General features: G+C 39.9%; 1 protein-coding gene across 2 annotated transcripts in view; it reads right to left on the reverse strand.

Annotated features, from left to right (window-relative positions):
* PAPPA2 (pappalysin 2) overlaps nucleotides 1–15,654 on the reverse strand; it is a 280,840-nt gene that overhangs the window by 134,698 nt on the left and 130,488 nt on the right. For both annotated transcript variants that reach the window (XM_032291320.1, XM_032291319.1), the window contains 4 exons: nucleotides 12,914–13,035; nucleotides 8,831–9,320; nucleotides 5,672–5,800; nucleotides 2,070–2,161 (listed from right to left, as the gene is read on the reverse strand). In XM_032291320.1, the coding sequence (XP_032147211.1) occupies nucleotides 2,070–2,161; nucleotides 5,672–5,800; nucleotides 8,831–9,320; nucleotides 12,914–13,035 (833 nt within the window). The remainder of the gene's footprint in view (nucleotides 1–2,069; nucleotides 2,162–5,671; nucleotides 5,801–8,830; nucleotides 9,321–12,913; nucleotides 13,036–15,654) is intronic.

The raw sequence follows: 15,654 nt of genomic DNA on the forward strand, positions 1-15,654 counted from the left end.
TTGTCTCTATTCTTTTGAGCACAGGACTTAAAATTTTTGTCTGTGTTTCTTTCAAATTCATCTGAAAATAGCCAAATAAATACTTTAAAAATATATTTCACAATGGTTCCTTCAAACCTAATCTTTTGAGAAATGATAGGATATAGCTACGTGCTTAGCATATGATGAACTTATGACTCACTGAAAAAAATGGTAAATGCTGGAATATATCATTTATCCTTACCCTGTAAATAATTTAAATATGATCTTAAGTATAGTATTTAAATATAGTTAAACAATTTAAATATAGTCTTACTGGAGTTGAAGGAAATAGCTAAACTTTATGAGATCAAATGTGATAGACACAAAATAAGGTCTGCTTAATTAAGTTAAATAAGACTTGAGCTGTACTGAGGGAAGTTCAGTGTTTGGAGAATATATATTGTATTTAATATGAGACCACTATGTGGCCACCAAAAAGAAATAATGCTAACAGAGGTTGTGTTAACAAATACTTGTGTACAGAAGAGGGAGGTAATCGGTTCGGTGCATTCTGCAGAGCCAGACCACATCTGGAGTATTGGATTCCCTTCTGGGCACTGACCACATGAAGCATGCCAGTTTGGGGTAAATAAGAAAGGGTCTGGAAACCTAATGACATGAGGGGATGTTTGGATTGGAAAGGAGAATAATGGGGAGGTATTTCAAATATCTGAATAGTAGTCAAATAAAACAAAAAAAAATCTTCTGTATATATTCTCTGTAGTTTCATAGCAAGGAAAACGCACTTGATTAAGCACGAGGAAAGTGAGTTCCAGGGGTGGCTCTGCAAAGATTTCATTGTATGGCCTTAGATGAGTCACTAAAGTGTTCTGAGCCTCAGTTTCCAAACTGGAAAAAAGGGAAAGAATTTTACAACAGATAAGGACATTTGTAAACAGAATGGTCTGTTTCAAGGTGCATTCTTCACTGCTAGAATTATGTAAGCAGAAGCTAGAAACGCATCTCTCACGCTTTGGTAGGAGGCATTTCTGTAAGAGAGAGGAACTGTACTCTAAGTTGCTGCTAAATTTGTACTCATGAAAGGATCAGGGGCTTTATCAGACCCATGGCACATAACATGCACAGAATACATGGTACCACTGAACACGTGGTATACATGGGCCTTTTTCAAATGAATGGATGGATGAATTTATGGAGGCAGGACCACCAACATTCTATGATTCATGTCTGGCTCTGGAGAGCAGGGACATTTGTATATTCCTTATAGTACTTAACACTTTAATAAATTATACATAATTATAATCACATTCTACTTTACCTTAAGATTCAAGACATTAAAATATTTTTAAATGCACCGCTATTTAAAATAACTTCAATGTGTGGTTATGCTCCACCAAATCATTGCAATGTATGCAGATGGCAATGGAAAGTAATCTGCATCTAAGAAACTTGTTGATGATTGCTTTAATCAGAATTGGAAAAGTGTTGTAGACTGCCTTCCCGGAGTGGCAAGAGTCTAGAGTAAAAAGCACCTTATACTCTAGAATCAAAGTTAAAATTTATTACCAGTGATTCTCCAAGGCCAAAATATGTTAGGATCCTCTGTTATTCTTCATGATTGAATATATTAAACAGTGACCAAAAGATGTCTTGCATTCACTTTGACTTAGAATGTTTCCTTACCCTAATTTGAATGTAGAGTCCATATGATTGTGCCACTTACCTGACATATTGGCGTTACCCTGGAGGACCCCTTGGTAACGTTAAATAGGAAGCAGTATAACATAATGGTCTAACATGCAGATTCTTGAGCTGTACTTCCTCAGTTCAAATGCTAACTTTACCACTTCTAGCTGCATAAATGAAATCAAATTATTTAAGTTCTGTGCCTCACTTTGGTTTCTCCATAGTTATTCTAAGGATTGAATGAGATAATACCTGTGAAACAAATCATGCCTGGTATACAAGGGACATATCAAATGTTGTTATTAATATCACTAAGCAAGATGTTCAGGATATCAAGAACTCACAAAATAATACACCTCTAAAAGTAGGACACAATCTTACACTGGAACTCCTGAACCTACCTACACAGTTGAAACCTTCCTCCAGCTTACACGCCTTGGAGCAGCCATCTCCGCTCACGAGGTCTCCATCATCACACTCTTCTCCCAGGTTCCTGAAAGGTAAAATATACATGCATATATAACACACCTAAAATAATTTTTCTTGTTTAGCTATCATCATTTAAAATTCTTACAATTTCTCAGTATATATTAAAAAGTGCAAGTTGGAAAAAAGTAGGAGCTAAAATAATGTTTTTACAGAAAATAGAAACAAACATGTGGATATCTAAAGTATATACAATTTAAGCAATGATTGTTGACTGGCATGTCCAGTGGGTTGTGGGAGTTCCTGGAAGTCAAGTAGCTCATGTCTCTGAAACATCTAGGAGATCAATCAGAGCCTGACAGTGTTTCTGAAAGAGGGTCTTAAGCTTAGCAAAGCCCTGCCAGCCCTGTAATGAATAAAGGCTTAAAATAGCTGATGATGGTAAGAAGAAAGCCTGCCTGTCTGCGTGGTTTCATTTTCTATTTATTTTTATATGATATTTCTTTATGTTTTCATTGTTTTGTTACATAAAGGTGCAGTGGTTATAAAAATTAGGATTTTCTAGTAATTAATCTCCTATTTATATACCCAGAGACTTAAGCAGCCCCCTGGGGCCATCTCTCAGTCTAGGGCATCTCTAGGGCTTAGGGCCCTGTCTTTACTCCCTACTACCACCTGGTGACAGCTATCATATATTGCAGGGAAGAAACACATGCTAAGAGAAAAATGTTTTTGTTTCCAACCTCAAATGCAAATACAACCGATGACAACATTTAAATTGAGGTGAGGGGGTTAGTTTATAGTGAAAGGAACATGAAGCAATTTACGGAAATAAAATATGTAAGTTTGGGTTGATGCTCCTATAAAAGAACCAACATTTGGCTATTGCAAAATGGATGAGGGTTACCATTTTTTCTCCTTGACTTTTTTTATGCTCAAAATGGACATATATTTTAACTCAGTAGACAAAGGATTTGGAATGTTAAAGTGTTTTCAGATCCTGGACATCACAAATAGCTCCAATCTATTGTTTGAAGTATATCTCACAAGGATGAATGAAAGATTAAATAATTATAAACGAGAATGGTTTAAAATGAATTGAATATATGCTATGAATACAGTGATATAGTAATCATACTTTAAATGGCAAGTTGGAAACGGAGAAAGGTTAAAAGGGATAGAAAAACAACATAATTGAAAAAATTAAGGAAACTTCAAATCATTTTTTACATAAATGTAATGCAGTTCAATGAAAAGGGACTGTACTGGAGATCTAATTAAATGTGTGCTATATCCAAGAAGTCTCCAAATACTTTATGCCTTAATGTGCTGTTTATAGAGAAATAACCTTCATCTGTGTTTTTCTACAAGGGGTCTAGGAATAATCTTGGAGGTCGGCAACTTTATATTTTCATTTTGAAGATAATCTAAACTATCAATATAACCATGCTATGTATCATCTTGTGCCATGCTGTCCAACAGAAATGTAATGAAAGTCACATTTTAAATTTTTCTAGAATTCATTTAGAAAGTAAAAAGAATCTGATAAAATTAGCTTTAATAATATATTTTATCTAAGTCAAGATATTCAAAATATTATTTCAATGTACAATCGTATAAAATGAGGCATGTTACATTATTTTTGCATACTGTCTATGAAATATAGTGTGTATTTTTCACTTACAATACATCTGAATTCAACTATTTGATCTGTATTTAGATTTTATTAAATTTATAGTTGAAGTAGATTTACCTGCCCAAGTTGTTCCAAATACACTTGAATATTTTCCAATAACCAAATTGAGTTTTGTCTTTTAAACTAAATTACTTAAACTTAAATACAATGAAGTATTCAGTTTTTTAGTTGCATTTACCATATTTCAAAGGCAAAAAGAGTCACCGGTGGTTGGTGGCTCCTATAAATTAATTAACTTCTGTATGAATACTGTTTATAATTTCAGGGCCCTGCATTGTACTTGTTTTGATGGTTCTACTGACAAGTGATATCCAAGTGATCGAATGATTGGTATGGATCTCTCTCATTTTATGTGTAACGTGGGGCCTTCAGATAAGCCAGATTCGGAGTTCAGACATACCTTCCCATTGGACGGAAGTGCTAGTTACGCAGAGAAGAAAATATGGGCACAAGGTTCAAGGAACAATGTGAGACTCACTAGTCAAGCAGTGCAACATCAAGGTAGGAAAAAACCCCTCCACCTTTTTCGGCCCGGCATCCTCTAGGCAGAAATGGCACCCTGGGTCTGCAGGGTGGCCACCATCAGACAGCTGCCTTAGAAGACACTAGGGCAGGAGGCAGAGTGTTTAACATGCAGTCTACATTAACTGGTGGGCTGCAGGTTGAAAATGAAGCAACCAAAACAGAGAAAACAACAACAGTATCAAGTGGACTTGTCCTCTGCAATGTGAGGAATCCCAGGGAGAAATATGATTTGAAATGAAGGGGGTGCGGTGGCAGGCTGAGGCTGAGTTAGGTGGCAAGGGACAGCACATGAGCAAGATTGAGGTGACCTCAATGGCTTTCACATATTATCGAGGGCTGGAAACATTTTAGGGCTTATGCTTCTATGACAAGGATTAGACTTACTATAGTTTCGGGATCTTAGAAGACTGGGGACATAAACAATGTTTACAACTGCTAAATGATGGGACAGAATCCCAAGAAAGGCTACAGAACTGATTCCCATTAGGGCTTAAAGATACAATATATTTTACCTGGTCTAAGAAAATAAAAATAACCCATCTTATCAGGATGTGAAATAAAAGATAAATCACAGTGTCTGGCTTCCAGCCTCCTCATCCCAGCAGTTTTAATAATTAACAAATAAGGCTAGACGAGCATTAAGTTTAGGTTGATGTAGGGCAATCAACTGTCCAGGATTTCCTGGGACTTGGTGTTTTTAGTACTAAAACTGGGGAAGTCACAGGTAAACCAGAATGAATTAATTAGTCCTCTATGATACTATTACAAAAGGGCAATAGGAAAAGTAACATGGTATGTTAAAAAACAGAAAGGGTGATTCCATTTCTACCTTGGTGATGCTTACAGAATAGCTGGAAATCATATTGTTATCGGTTCTACTAAGGGTTACATCAGAAACTGAAGATCCGAAAGCTATACTACATTTCCTCAGATCACACAACTAGTTAGTAGAATAGGCCATTTGTTCAAAAGAGATCCTCTTTCAGCATCATTTGATGAGTAGCCTTCTTCTGCAAAACTTTCTTTCCTGAATCACTATCCAGTAGTTACTTGCTAAGGCCATAAAAGGAGCCCCCAGAGAATCAGCCTCAATACCTTAATACTCTGAGGTTAGCTATAAGTAAAAGTGGGTCCCTCTGTAACTATGTTAGAGATGCCAGATATCAAGACCTGACACAACCAAGTCCCAGATTTTAGAATTTCAACACTAGAATCAAATGATGCCTTACTCTCTACATTTCCAGAACAAGTCAAACTCCTGAAACTTCTGTTCAGAGTGCAATGCTCCTGGTCACACATGCGCACGCACGCGACACACACACACACACACACACACACACACACACAAATACTCACTCTGACACCTTCCCATCTCCACAATAAGGAGCTCCGTGGATGTGGTTCAGAGGAGGTGAAGCTTCTCCCAGTTCTCCTCCAGCTTCGGCTAGAACTTGGTACTGATACATCTGCCCAGGTGTGACTTCCCTGTGAAAACCAAAGGATTTGTGACCACTACAGCCACAAAGTGAGGCATGCCCTGAGTCCTTCGTTGATGGTTTGCAGAAGTTGAAGGGAAATAACACGGGAAACATAAAGGTTAAACATATGCTGCGTTGTCTAAAACAAAGATCAGGAGCTTTGTCTAAAACAAAGATCTCACCGAGCGCCAGAAGGTTTGAAACCATATTTATTTCTGTATCTGTGCATTGCACAGAGTAAATGCGCAGTAAATGCCTGCTGTGTTAACACTGAACTTAACAGTCCTAGTCAATCTAGGAGGATAGTATTTCAAGTGCATTTTTACCATGTTAACACACACATACACACATGCAAATTTAAAAACCAGTCTTCTGTATCATCAAAGTAATCAAAGAAACTGGAGATGAAAGCTGCTCTCAGGAAGGCCCCCTTATGGGTCTGCAATCATAGTTTTCTCTCAAGAGAATTCTTGTCCTGAGGAGACTGAATCCTTAGGAGTAAGATCAACTGTCTCATGAAAGAAGGAAGGAACACCTTTTGTCACAATTTGGAGGATGCAAGAAGTTCCACAATTAGAAATGCATTAAACAACTCCCCACCTCCAAACCTATTAAAGTGTGTAGGTATCAGGAATGGAGTTGTATCAATTGACCCTAGGGATGGAAGGAGCTTGTCAGCCTCTCTCTAGAGCCTGGGTACGCTGATTGTGTGGTGAGTATGAAAGGCAGGACACTTAGAAGAGGAAATGGGCTCAAGAAGGGGAGCTTCTGGTCCCAAAGACAAACTCTGTCTTCATCTTAACTTTGCCCAGTGCCTACCCTAGTTGGAAAACTACCACCAAAGTCAAGCTAGAATGCGAGTTACACTTAGCGAAACAGGATCTCAGCGGGTTGTTTGGATTACCGTGAGTCGCTGCCATAAATACTCTACCATGGTTCTCTTTTTAACAGACTTCTCAACTCACCCACAAAGCTTCCACTCCCTCATCGATGCAGCAACCAACAACCAGGAAATGTCTCAGGGTTTCCAAAATACCTTTGAAAACCTCTGTGCTGGCTTTTAAGTATTTTAGTTGAAAAGAAACTTAGATATTAAAGGATTTTCAATTTCCAAATTAGTTACCCCCACATCCCCTGGGGAAGCAAACCTCTCATGGGAATGCCAGGTATTTCTAAAGCAAAACCAGTTTTACATCTTAATCAATGCTGACAGTTTTCCTTCACAGGATGGTTTCTGTCAGACTGCTTGTCCAGCCATGCATAAAAGCTTCACGCTTTTCTGTGACTGCTAAAGGAATGGATGGAAACATCAGCATGTGTTTACTTTTCTTGAGGAAAAATTCAGCGGCAGGTAGCCCAAGCCTTCCAGGATCTGAGTTTGTGAAAGGCAGAGTGTTACTGAAGCAAGAGAATCAAAATGAGATCCAGTTGAAAAATTGAATTTTAATTCTGAGTCTGCTATTTAGCTATTGAACCAAATCAAAGTTAAGTCTCAGGTTTTTCATCTATGAAATGAGATATTATTGACCTTAAGAGTGTCTGTGTGTGTGTGTGTGTGTGTGTGTGTGTGTGTGTGTGTGTGCAGCAAATTAAATAGCAAATGTCTTCCTAACTGCCTTATTTAAGAAGTTTAAAATGACATTTTTTTCTTTTTCTTTTTAAATCTACCTTTGCATTTGCATTAGCTTTTTGGTGATTTCACTGTCTTCTATTCTAATTAGTAGAGCAAATATGGGAAGAAAAATGTAATGAAGCTTAAGGCGGACATTTTTCTCCACCTTTTTTGTAGCTATGGTAGACTGCCAAATGACTATCCTGTCTCAGATGCACCCCTCTATGATGTCACTTTGCTGCCTCTCTCATCAAAAGGGAGGGTTTATTTTGCTACCCCCTGAATCCAAAATGGCTGTGTGACTTCCTTTGGCTAGTGGAACATTATCATGAATAACATAAAGCAAAGATTTGAAAAGTGTAAGCATTTGGGGGCTTGCCCTCCCTGCTGCTGGAAACCCTTCCACCACCATGAGAAGAAGCTAAGGCCAGGCCTTGAGAGACCATGAGGAAAAAGGCCCTCATCTCTCCAGCCATGGCAGTTGTCTCAGCTGTGCGTGAGGTCATCCTGGGCCATCTAGCTCCAGCCAAGTCAGTCTAGATGAGAACACCCAACCCACCTATATAATCATGAGAAATAGTGTTTGTTGTTTTAACCCACTGCATTTTGTGATGATTTCTAATGCAGCGAAAACTGACAGCATCTCTGATAAATCTTTGTTTTGCCTGAGTTTTGCTCAAGTTTTGCCCTCAGGTCAGTCTCCAAAGAAGGCTATGAGGTCAAGGAATTTGCCTTTGGAGTTACCAGCTTCCTTCTTCAGACACTGACTTCTTGGTAGGTAAGGACCTTGCCCTAGTCTGTGCCCCCAGCACTGAGCATGCAGTGCCAGAACATAGCAGAATTCACTAAATGTAGGAAGAGAAGACAGAACTAAGGGAAAGAGGAGAGCTGGAAGAGAAAGATAAAAGAGTCGGTTGGGTGCAGGGGGGAAACGAAAGAAGGGGAATGAATGAAACATATCATGAATGAGTCGTGGGACTGAGTGTATCGTCTCATCTGCTGGGCCTCGGCTTCTTTGTGTAGCAATCGAAGAATTGACTATAACTTCCAAATGTTATGGGGTCTGTGGCAGATGATCAGACAGCTAAAGCAAAGAACCAGAAATTAAATTGTCACCAGACAGATGTATCTGATTCTGATCAACTTATTTGTGGCAATTATGTTCAGTCCAACTGAAACATCTCATACACTAACCTCTTTTGTCCATAATCATGATGATGGCATCAGCAATCAGACACGCTTGTCCCTTTCTGAGAAGTGTTTTTACCTCAGACATGCCACTTTACAGTAAAATCCCCTCCGAGAGTCTAAACTTTCCTCCAACTTGGAGGCATGGCCAAATATTAAAAAGTGGGGAAAAGTAAAAAAAAAAAAAAAAACACCCCAAAGCCCGAGGAAACCCCATAGTCATGTTACCAAACTCACATGTCTGTGAACTTCCTGTGAGGATGTGTCACCACCGTAGGCAAACCACTGGCAAATGGGGGATCGCGGAGAACCTGGTACCTCACAGGCCTGCAGCCGGAGCACAGGGGACTGTGGGGCTGAGAAGTCAGGAGTGCTGCGTCAATCTCTATCCGCTCATCAAAGGTGTAGACTTTCACTCCCAAGACCTTCCCATCCATGTGCAGTTTGATGGTGAGTGGGATGTCACAGAAAGTGTCCATGGGGCCCAGGTGCACAGACTTATTGTTTTCTAGCAAGATCTCTGTGTCAAAGAGGACCTGAGAGGAGTCCATGATGAAGGAAGTGACCCACAGGGTGAGAGTGTCAGCTTCGGCCGGGTGTTGGAAGAGCAGCTCCAGGCTACAGCCTTCTGTGGGGCAGGGGACCGTCATGTTCATGTGGTACAGGTGGACCTCAGGGCTCCATGTCTGCAAGCTCGGCTCGCAGGGCTGATCCACATCAGGAGGACCTGGGGGAGATGAGCAGAAAGATACATCAGTAGCAGCCACTAAAAGTCAGAAAATGAGTAGCTCTTAGCAGCCAGAAAAAGATTCCTCTTACAGGACCTCTTACAGGTTCCTCTGTAGGTTCTTCTCCCTACAGAGAGAACTTTTAGAATTCCTACAGAAGTTGGTCATTTTAGCAGGTTAGATTTTAAGTACTAGTTAGATTTTAAGTACCTTTTAAGAACAAAAAAGTAAAAAGCATTATGCTCTTGTTACCCCAACTCTGTACATGGTGCTCTCAGCAAGAGGAAACCTGCCAAGAATTGGGAAGGGGACAACCCAGATCCTAGGAGGAAATATGAGGCTGACGCAGAGAAGTCACATTCTTAAAGAGTCCTTGAACAGAGAATTACATGTGCTTAGCCCATTCATAACTTATTATAAATTAATGCTTCTGAAGACCAACGATTTCACTCTGTCACCGAAATATTTGTAGTGCTCTTCACAAAACTTCTTTCATTCCCTAAGATCCCACCCTGGCAATCCTTTCAATGGGCAGACAAACTTTAAAACCATATATTGAAATTTCCCTTTCAGTTGGGCATGTGTGAGCAGGCAGGGAACTGCAGGCAGGAAATATAAACATATATTACGGAGTGAACAAAAAATGAAGATTCAGTCGCCAAAAAAAAGATGTAATGATGAACAATCAAATATCACGAATCTATGAAAGTCAGCTTCATGGAAATAATCTACCCAAGATGGTTTTCTTTTCTGTCATGTGAGGGGAGTTGAAGAGAGAGTGTTGAATCAGGAATCAGCAGAGTCAACACTCCTGCACCCTTAGCTGAGTGGCTGTGACACACATCTTTCTATACTTGTTTCCTCTTATAGAAAATAAGTGATAATGTTTAACCCCTACCTTACAAGGGCAGTGCAGACATACAATGTTCTAGATAAATTAAATATCTACATTTACCAAAGTAGAAGTATTTCGCCCTTCAAAATTTAGAAAATAAATTATGTCCCAAAGCCCAGAGAAAACCAGTTCAAACATTGAAATTTATTTCCCTTTCAGTTCAGGTATGTGTGAGCAGGGAGGTAGCTGCAGGAAGACTGCAGTCAGGAAATATACACACGTTTTATTAATTTCAGAAATATGTGTGTGCAACTGTGTGTGTGTTTGGTGTGTTACATCTTACAGTTTTTATTGCTTTTCGCCTACATTGTGAGTTGGTTCACTTATGAGTTGATTCATTCATTCAACAAAAATTGGTTGTGTACCTCTTTTATATCAAGAACTAATCTAGGTATTAGAAATAGAGGAGTGAACAAGAGGGAGGAAAGTCTTGCCTTTCTATATCTTATAATACAGTGATAATGCAACAATAAATGTATAAAGGGATACAAAGTATATTATTAAGTAGTAATGATATCTATGAAGACAAGTGGAGGAATATAAGGGTATACAGAATTATGAGGTGAGGCTGGGAGCTGTTTTAGATTATGAAGCCAGAAAGTTCTCACCATGAAGATGATGTCTAAGCAGGGAATATGTCTGACTTAGTTTTCTAATTCCTGCAGCATTTAGAAAATAGTTGGGGAGTTGGGGAGAGATAGTAAGGTGAGAGATGCCAGATGTAGGTGATGGGGAGGAAGGCAGCAAATCACACTGCCACGTGTGTACCTATGCAACAATCTTGCATGTTCTTCACATGTACCCCAAAACCTAAAATGCAATAAAATAAATAAACGGGGAAAAAAAGAAGTTTACATCTAGGGGACAGTGAAAGCAAATAAATACAAAAATAAATAAGTCATATGCATGTAAATAAGTGCAATGAAAAAAATAAACATGATAAGTATATGAAGAAAAAAAATAGTTGGTGGTCAAGTAGTGTTCATTAAATGTCATTAAATGCATTTTGAACATATTTATAAATACATGTGTTTGTGCCTGCTCTGTTAGAGATTCAATTACTTTTATGGTGTATATCTTAAATATGACCTGGTTCTTCACCCTTTCAAAGCAAAGGGAGGCCAGTATTTCTTATTAATCATATATACTTAGTTTATTAATCACTCATGAATTAATCCTAGTGAAGTCCAACGTTAGTAGTCCTAAAAACTATTCTAAGCCCAAAATACCAGCAGAATAAAGGCCCTTGGAAACCAACCTAATGGCAGTACTGCCAGATAGAAAGTTTTTTATTATGACTTCATGTTAAAGCATGAAGTGGAAACCCTAGTTGACTTGGCCTGCCTCAAGACCCAATACAAGAATTAGAAACTAGAATTTCTCATTCCTTTTACCTCTATCAGATAACTACCTCTATCAGAAAATTCTAGGGGTGGGGGAACCCATAGAATTAAAAAAGTAAAAAGTACAGGGCGAGGGAATCAAACAAGCATTAAAACACCAGCACAGGACAAACTGTTTGACACACACACACACACAGAATGGCCCTTTATGAAATGTGAATCTCTATTTAGAGTCTAATGCAGTAAATTTTATACTCATTTTCCATTCTTCCCTGAAAATTCTCATTTGAAAAAAGTCATGTACAATCAATCAAGTAAATTGTCTCCTTCCAGATTTACCCCTGAAGCCCTGTCACTTGAGTGACGAGCATCCCAGGACGATTTCTTGCAGATACTGTAGACTCTTAGACTAACATCCTCCTTTATTTTCTTGTCACAATCAAGACTGCAGATTAATTCAAATAGGACTTTGTCCAACACATCTAATTTGTTTTTAGTGTCTTGATAAATATTTTAAAGGCAAAGAAAAAAGATGATGATTAGGTGAACATGAAAGATGATGATAGAAGAAGTCAAGCCATTCATCAGGAGGTGCTAAAATCCTATCAACAGTTTTCTGACTTGAACTGGGAAAAGATTCATGCTGTAATTTATCTTAGGGGCATTAATATACATATGTGAGTGAATGTGCAGCTGTTTGAAAAGTTAGGGGAGGTACAGAAAAAGAGATAGCAAAACACGTTTTCCCTGTCCTGGAGCCTAGCTCAGATCATATCCAAAGCACAACCAGTACCAGTGATTAATAGACTCATAAAATAGCACAGACAAGAACGATCAGTGTGGAACACCTGGTTCTCCCACCCAGGCTCACTCAGCCAGTGCATGAGTGTTCTCTGCGGTGTGTTCTCTATTACTCTCCGGATACAGAGGAGTAAGGCCAGCTTACACTGTCACATGGCATGGCTGCTCCAAGGACCAGTAGGCACACGCAACAGTACACCCCCAGCTATCTCACCCTGAAGTCACACCCTCAGCTCAGCTGACTTCTCTATCCTTCTGTCCTACATGCTGATTTCTGCTTCACCACAGCCACGGGGCCTCCACATTAGGCACATATGGGACATTCTTCACACAGCAACACCAGGCAGTTTTTGCAAGGCTTCTGGAGATATCTAGTAAAACACACACACAGACAGACACAGACAGGCGCACGCACGTGCACACACACACACACACACACACACACACACTCTCACACTGCCTTTTTCTCACCATGTCACTACTCCACTCTTTACCTCCACCCCCATCCTCAGTGGTCATCAGGGTATAAAGAAAAAAAGTCATGGTACTTTACCCACAGCCTCCTCTGGGGTCCAGTAACCTGAGGAGTCACACACCCGCCGGGAGGAAGCTTTGTGCACATACTGACGAAATGTCCCATCTTCAGTGCAAGCACCACACATGCTGCCTGAGGCCCTGGGGAGATGAAGGGATGGAGATGGGAGATTAGGAGAGTCCATTAGATGAACTGCAATAAGAAAATTAGAAAGACCTCTGTGTGAGGAGGGGAGGGGTTGATGGTTAGTAAGGACCTAGACAGTAACTAAGAACAACTGTACCTCAATTCATTTTTTTCTTGTGTGGGCCTCATCTTTGCAAAATTCAGTGACATGAACATTTAAGGATCATAAAGCAGAAAAATTTAACTAAGTCATAAAAGAGGCCTGTGGAGATGAAAGTGGGCAGTTTCTGTCCTAGGAACAGTAAACGCCAAACAATTACAACCTGAATCTTTCAACATAAAACCACCTTCTACACTGGCTCGCAATAAGTCATTCAAAGAATCCTTGCATTTCCCCCACTAAAACAGACAACAATTTCCAACATAAACTTATTAGCTATATGTGTCCTTATGTTTTACTCTCCCTACTTTAAATCACTTACATAAAATAAAAGTCAGGTGAAATCTAATGTCCCTTGGCTCACCATTGCCTTTGGGGATATATCCAAATTATTTATCACAACCCAAGGTCCTTCACAAGCTGGCTCCAGCCTCACCTACTGCAGTTACTTCCTGAGTTTTTTTGTATTTCCAGCACAATGAACAGATCACTATTCCACAAATACATCATGCTCTTTGGCTCCATAAAACATGCAGCTGTTCTCTCTGCTGCCCAACAGCCTTTCCGAGCTTCTCTGTTTAGCAAACTCCTACTTACCCTTCAAGAACCATTCAAGTGTAAACTGCAGCAGCACTCAGCCTTTCTCCTCTGAGCGGTCAGTACTCCCTTCTCTGTGCTCCCACTGCACCTGCTGTCTCCTCTCTTAGGGCTCTGCTATGTGGTGTTGAGAATTTCCATTCACATTCTTTCCTCTCCTTTGCCTGTGAGCAGGTCTAGACCAAGCTGTATTCTTATTTATATTCCCAACAGCTAGCAAAGACATTGGACCCAGCAATCCTTCTGTGAATGCTTGTTTCATGGGATATACATGAGGTGATTAATACAGTCTATGGAAAGTTCTACAAGTACAATAAGTGAGGTAACTGGAAGACGTAGAAACAATAATAGCTACGTAATAACGGTAAGTCACTCCATGTGGCTTGCCTCCGATACTTAAAATCTTTTTAGAAGCCCAATTGTGAATGACACATCTGAAAAGGGAGGCATCAAGTCACGGTCTCTCAAAAGGTAAGGAAACAAGAATCTCATCTTGTAGTATGCCAGAAAAATGTTATTTTAAAAAGATGTAGCAATTACGACAGCTGCTCACATTTCTGAAGTACCTCACATAACTGGCATCATGCCACTATGTCATGCTTTTCATAAATGATTTCTAATTCCTGTAATAACCTTATGTTTACAAATGAGAAAACTCAGGCTCTGAGAGGTTAAGTAAATTGCCTAAGGTCACAACAAGTTCCTTAATTCCTTTGAGCAAGTTCCCAAACACCATCGAGTGTCCAGTACTTTGGAAACTAAAAGGTGTAGTTAAGATCCAACCTCTGACTCCAATCAGCATTCACTTCTAATGTGAACATAACTTCAAAGCTCACTCCTCTGATGCACTTGGCCCTTCCGGGGCGGCTGCTGAGTGCGTAGCTGGGGCTCTTCTCTGACATAAGGGTTCCAAATACCTGCTGGGGTGGAGTAAACACAACTCCAAGCATGACACAAATCGCTGGGCATGTGACGTGAGTCCCCCTGATACACATGTTGGGAGGTCTCAAAACTGCAGTCCACCTTGCTGAGAAAAGAAAGCAAATTGCGGCCTTTTCTGCCAACAGGCTCTCAGCAAGTCTGTACTGATGTCTGCTTTATCGTAACGTTTGTACCAGAGAGAGAATTCAAAGATTAAATTGTTTACATGTGTTACATAAACGGATGTAAAACTCTGGTTTGCACATACCCAGAGGACTTGCTGTTCAGGCAGTTCGACCAAAGCTGCACAAGGTCACACTTGCAGGAAGATGATCCTCACACACATCACATAGATGTGTGCTGAATCACAAACAGAGCCCATGAGACTTTGGGTGCTGACGACCATGAAACTGCTTTGTAGGGTTGTGAGGTCTAAGTGGCGCCACACATGAAGTACGTATCAAGGTATCAGAGACAGGTATCAACATCCCAGGAGGCTGAACCACCACCATGAAAGAGGATTCACCAGCTTCCTCCTATCCCTGTCTCTCTGTTGCTCTCTCCCTATGCTTTCAGCAAAGCAGAAAGACACAGAAACTTGCTCCAGGGACATCCTTCTCTTTAGTTGAAGCCTGACACCCAGAGAGAAAGTGTGGTGCAAAGAAGAAAGGTGCCAAATGAGAAAGCTCTAAATTAAAAGAAATCATCCATTCCGCGTTCCTTATTCCTGAATTTCCATCGGACGCCCCAGTTCACCTCTAGCCAGTTGTGGGGTCCATTGTATGTTGCTCTATGCCTCAGAACTTCTCACTCATTTAGCAGAAACTGTGTTTACTCCAAAGACTAAATAAGACAACTGCAGGTAAAATACCTAGCACAACACTTCACATATAGTGCAACCAATAGGTAAGGTACTGTCACTATTCAGAATATAGCATTAGGTTTTGAAAGAGGT

This window comes from Sapajus apella, unplaced genomic scaffold (genome assembly GCF_009761245.1).
Source record: "Sapajus apella isolate SASKATOON/1434 unplaced genomic scaffold, GSC_monkey_1.0 scaffold25, whole genome shotgun sequence".
NCBI classification, from domain to species: Eukaryota; Metazoa; Chordata; class Mammalia; order Primates; family Cebidae; genus Sapajus; species Sapajus apella.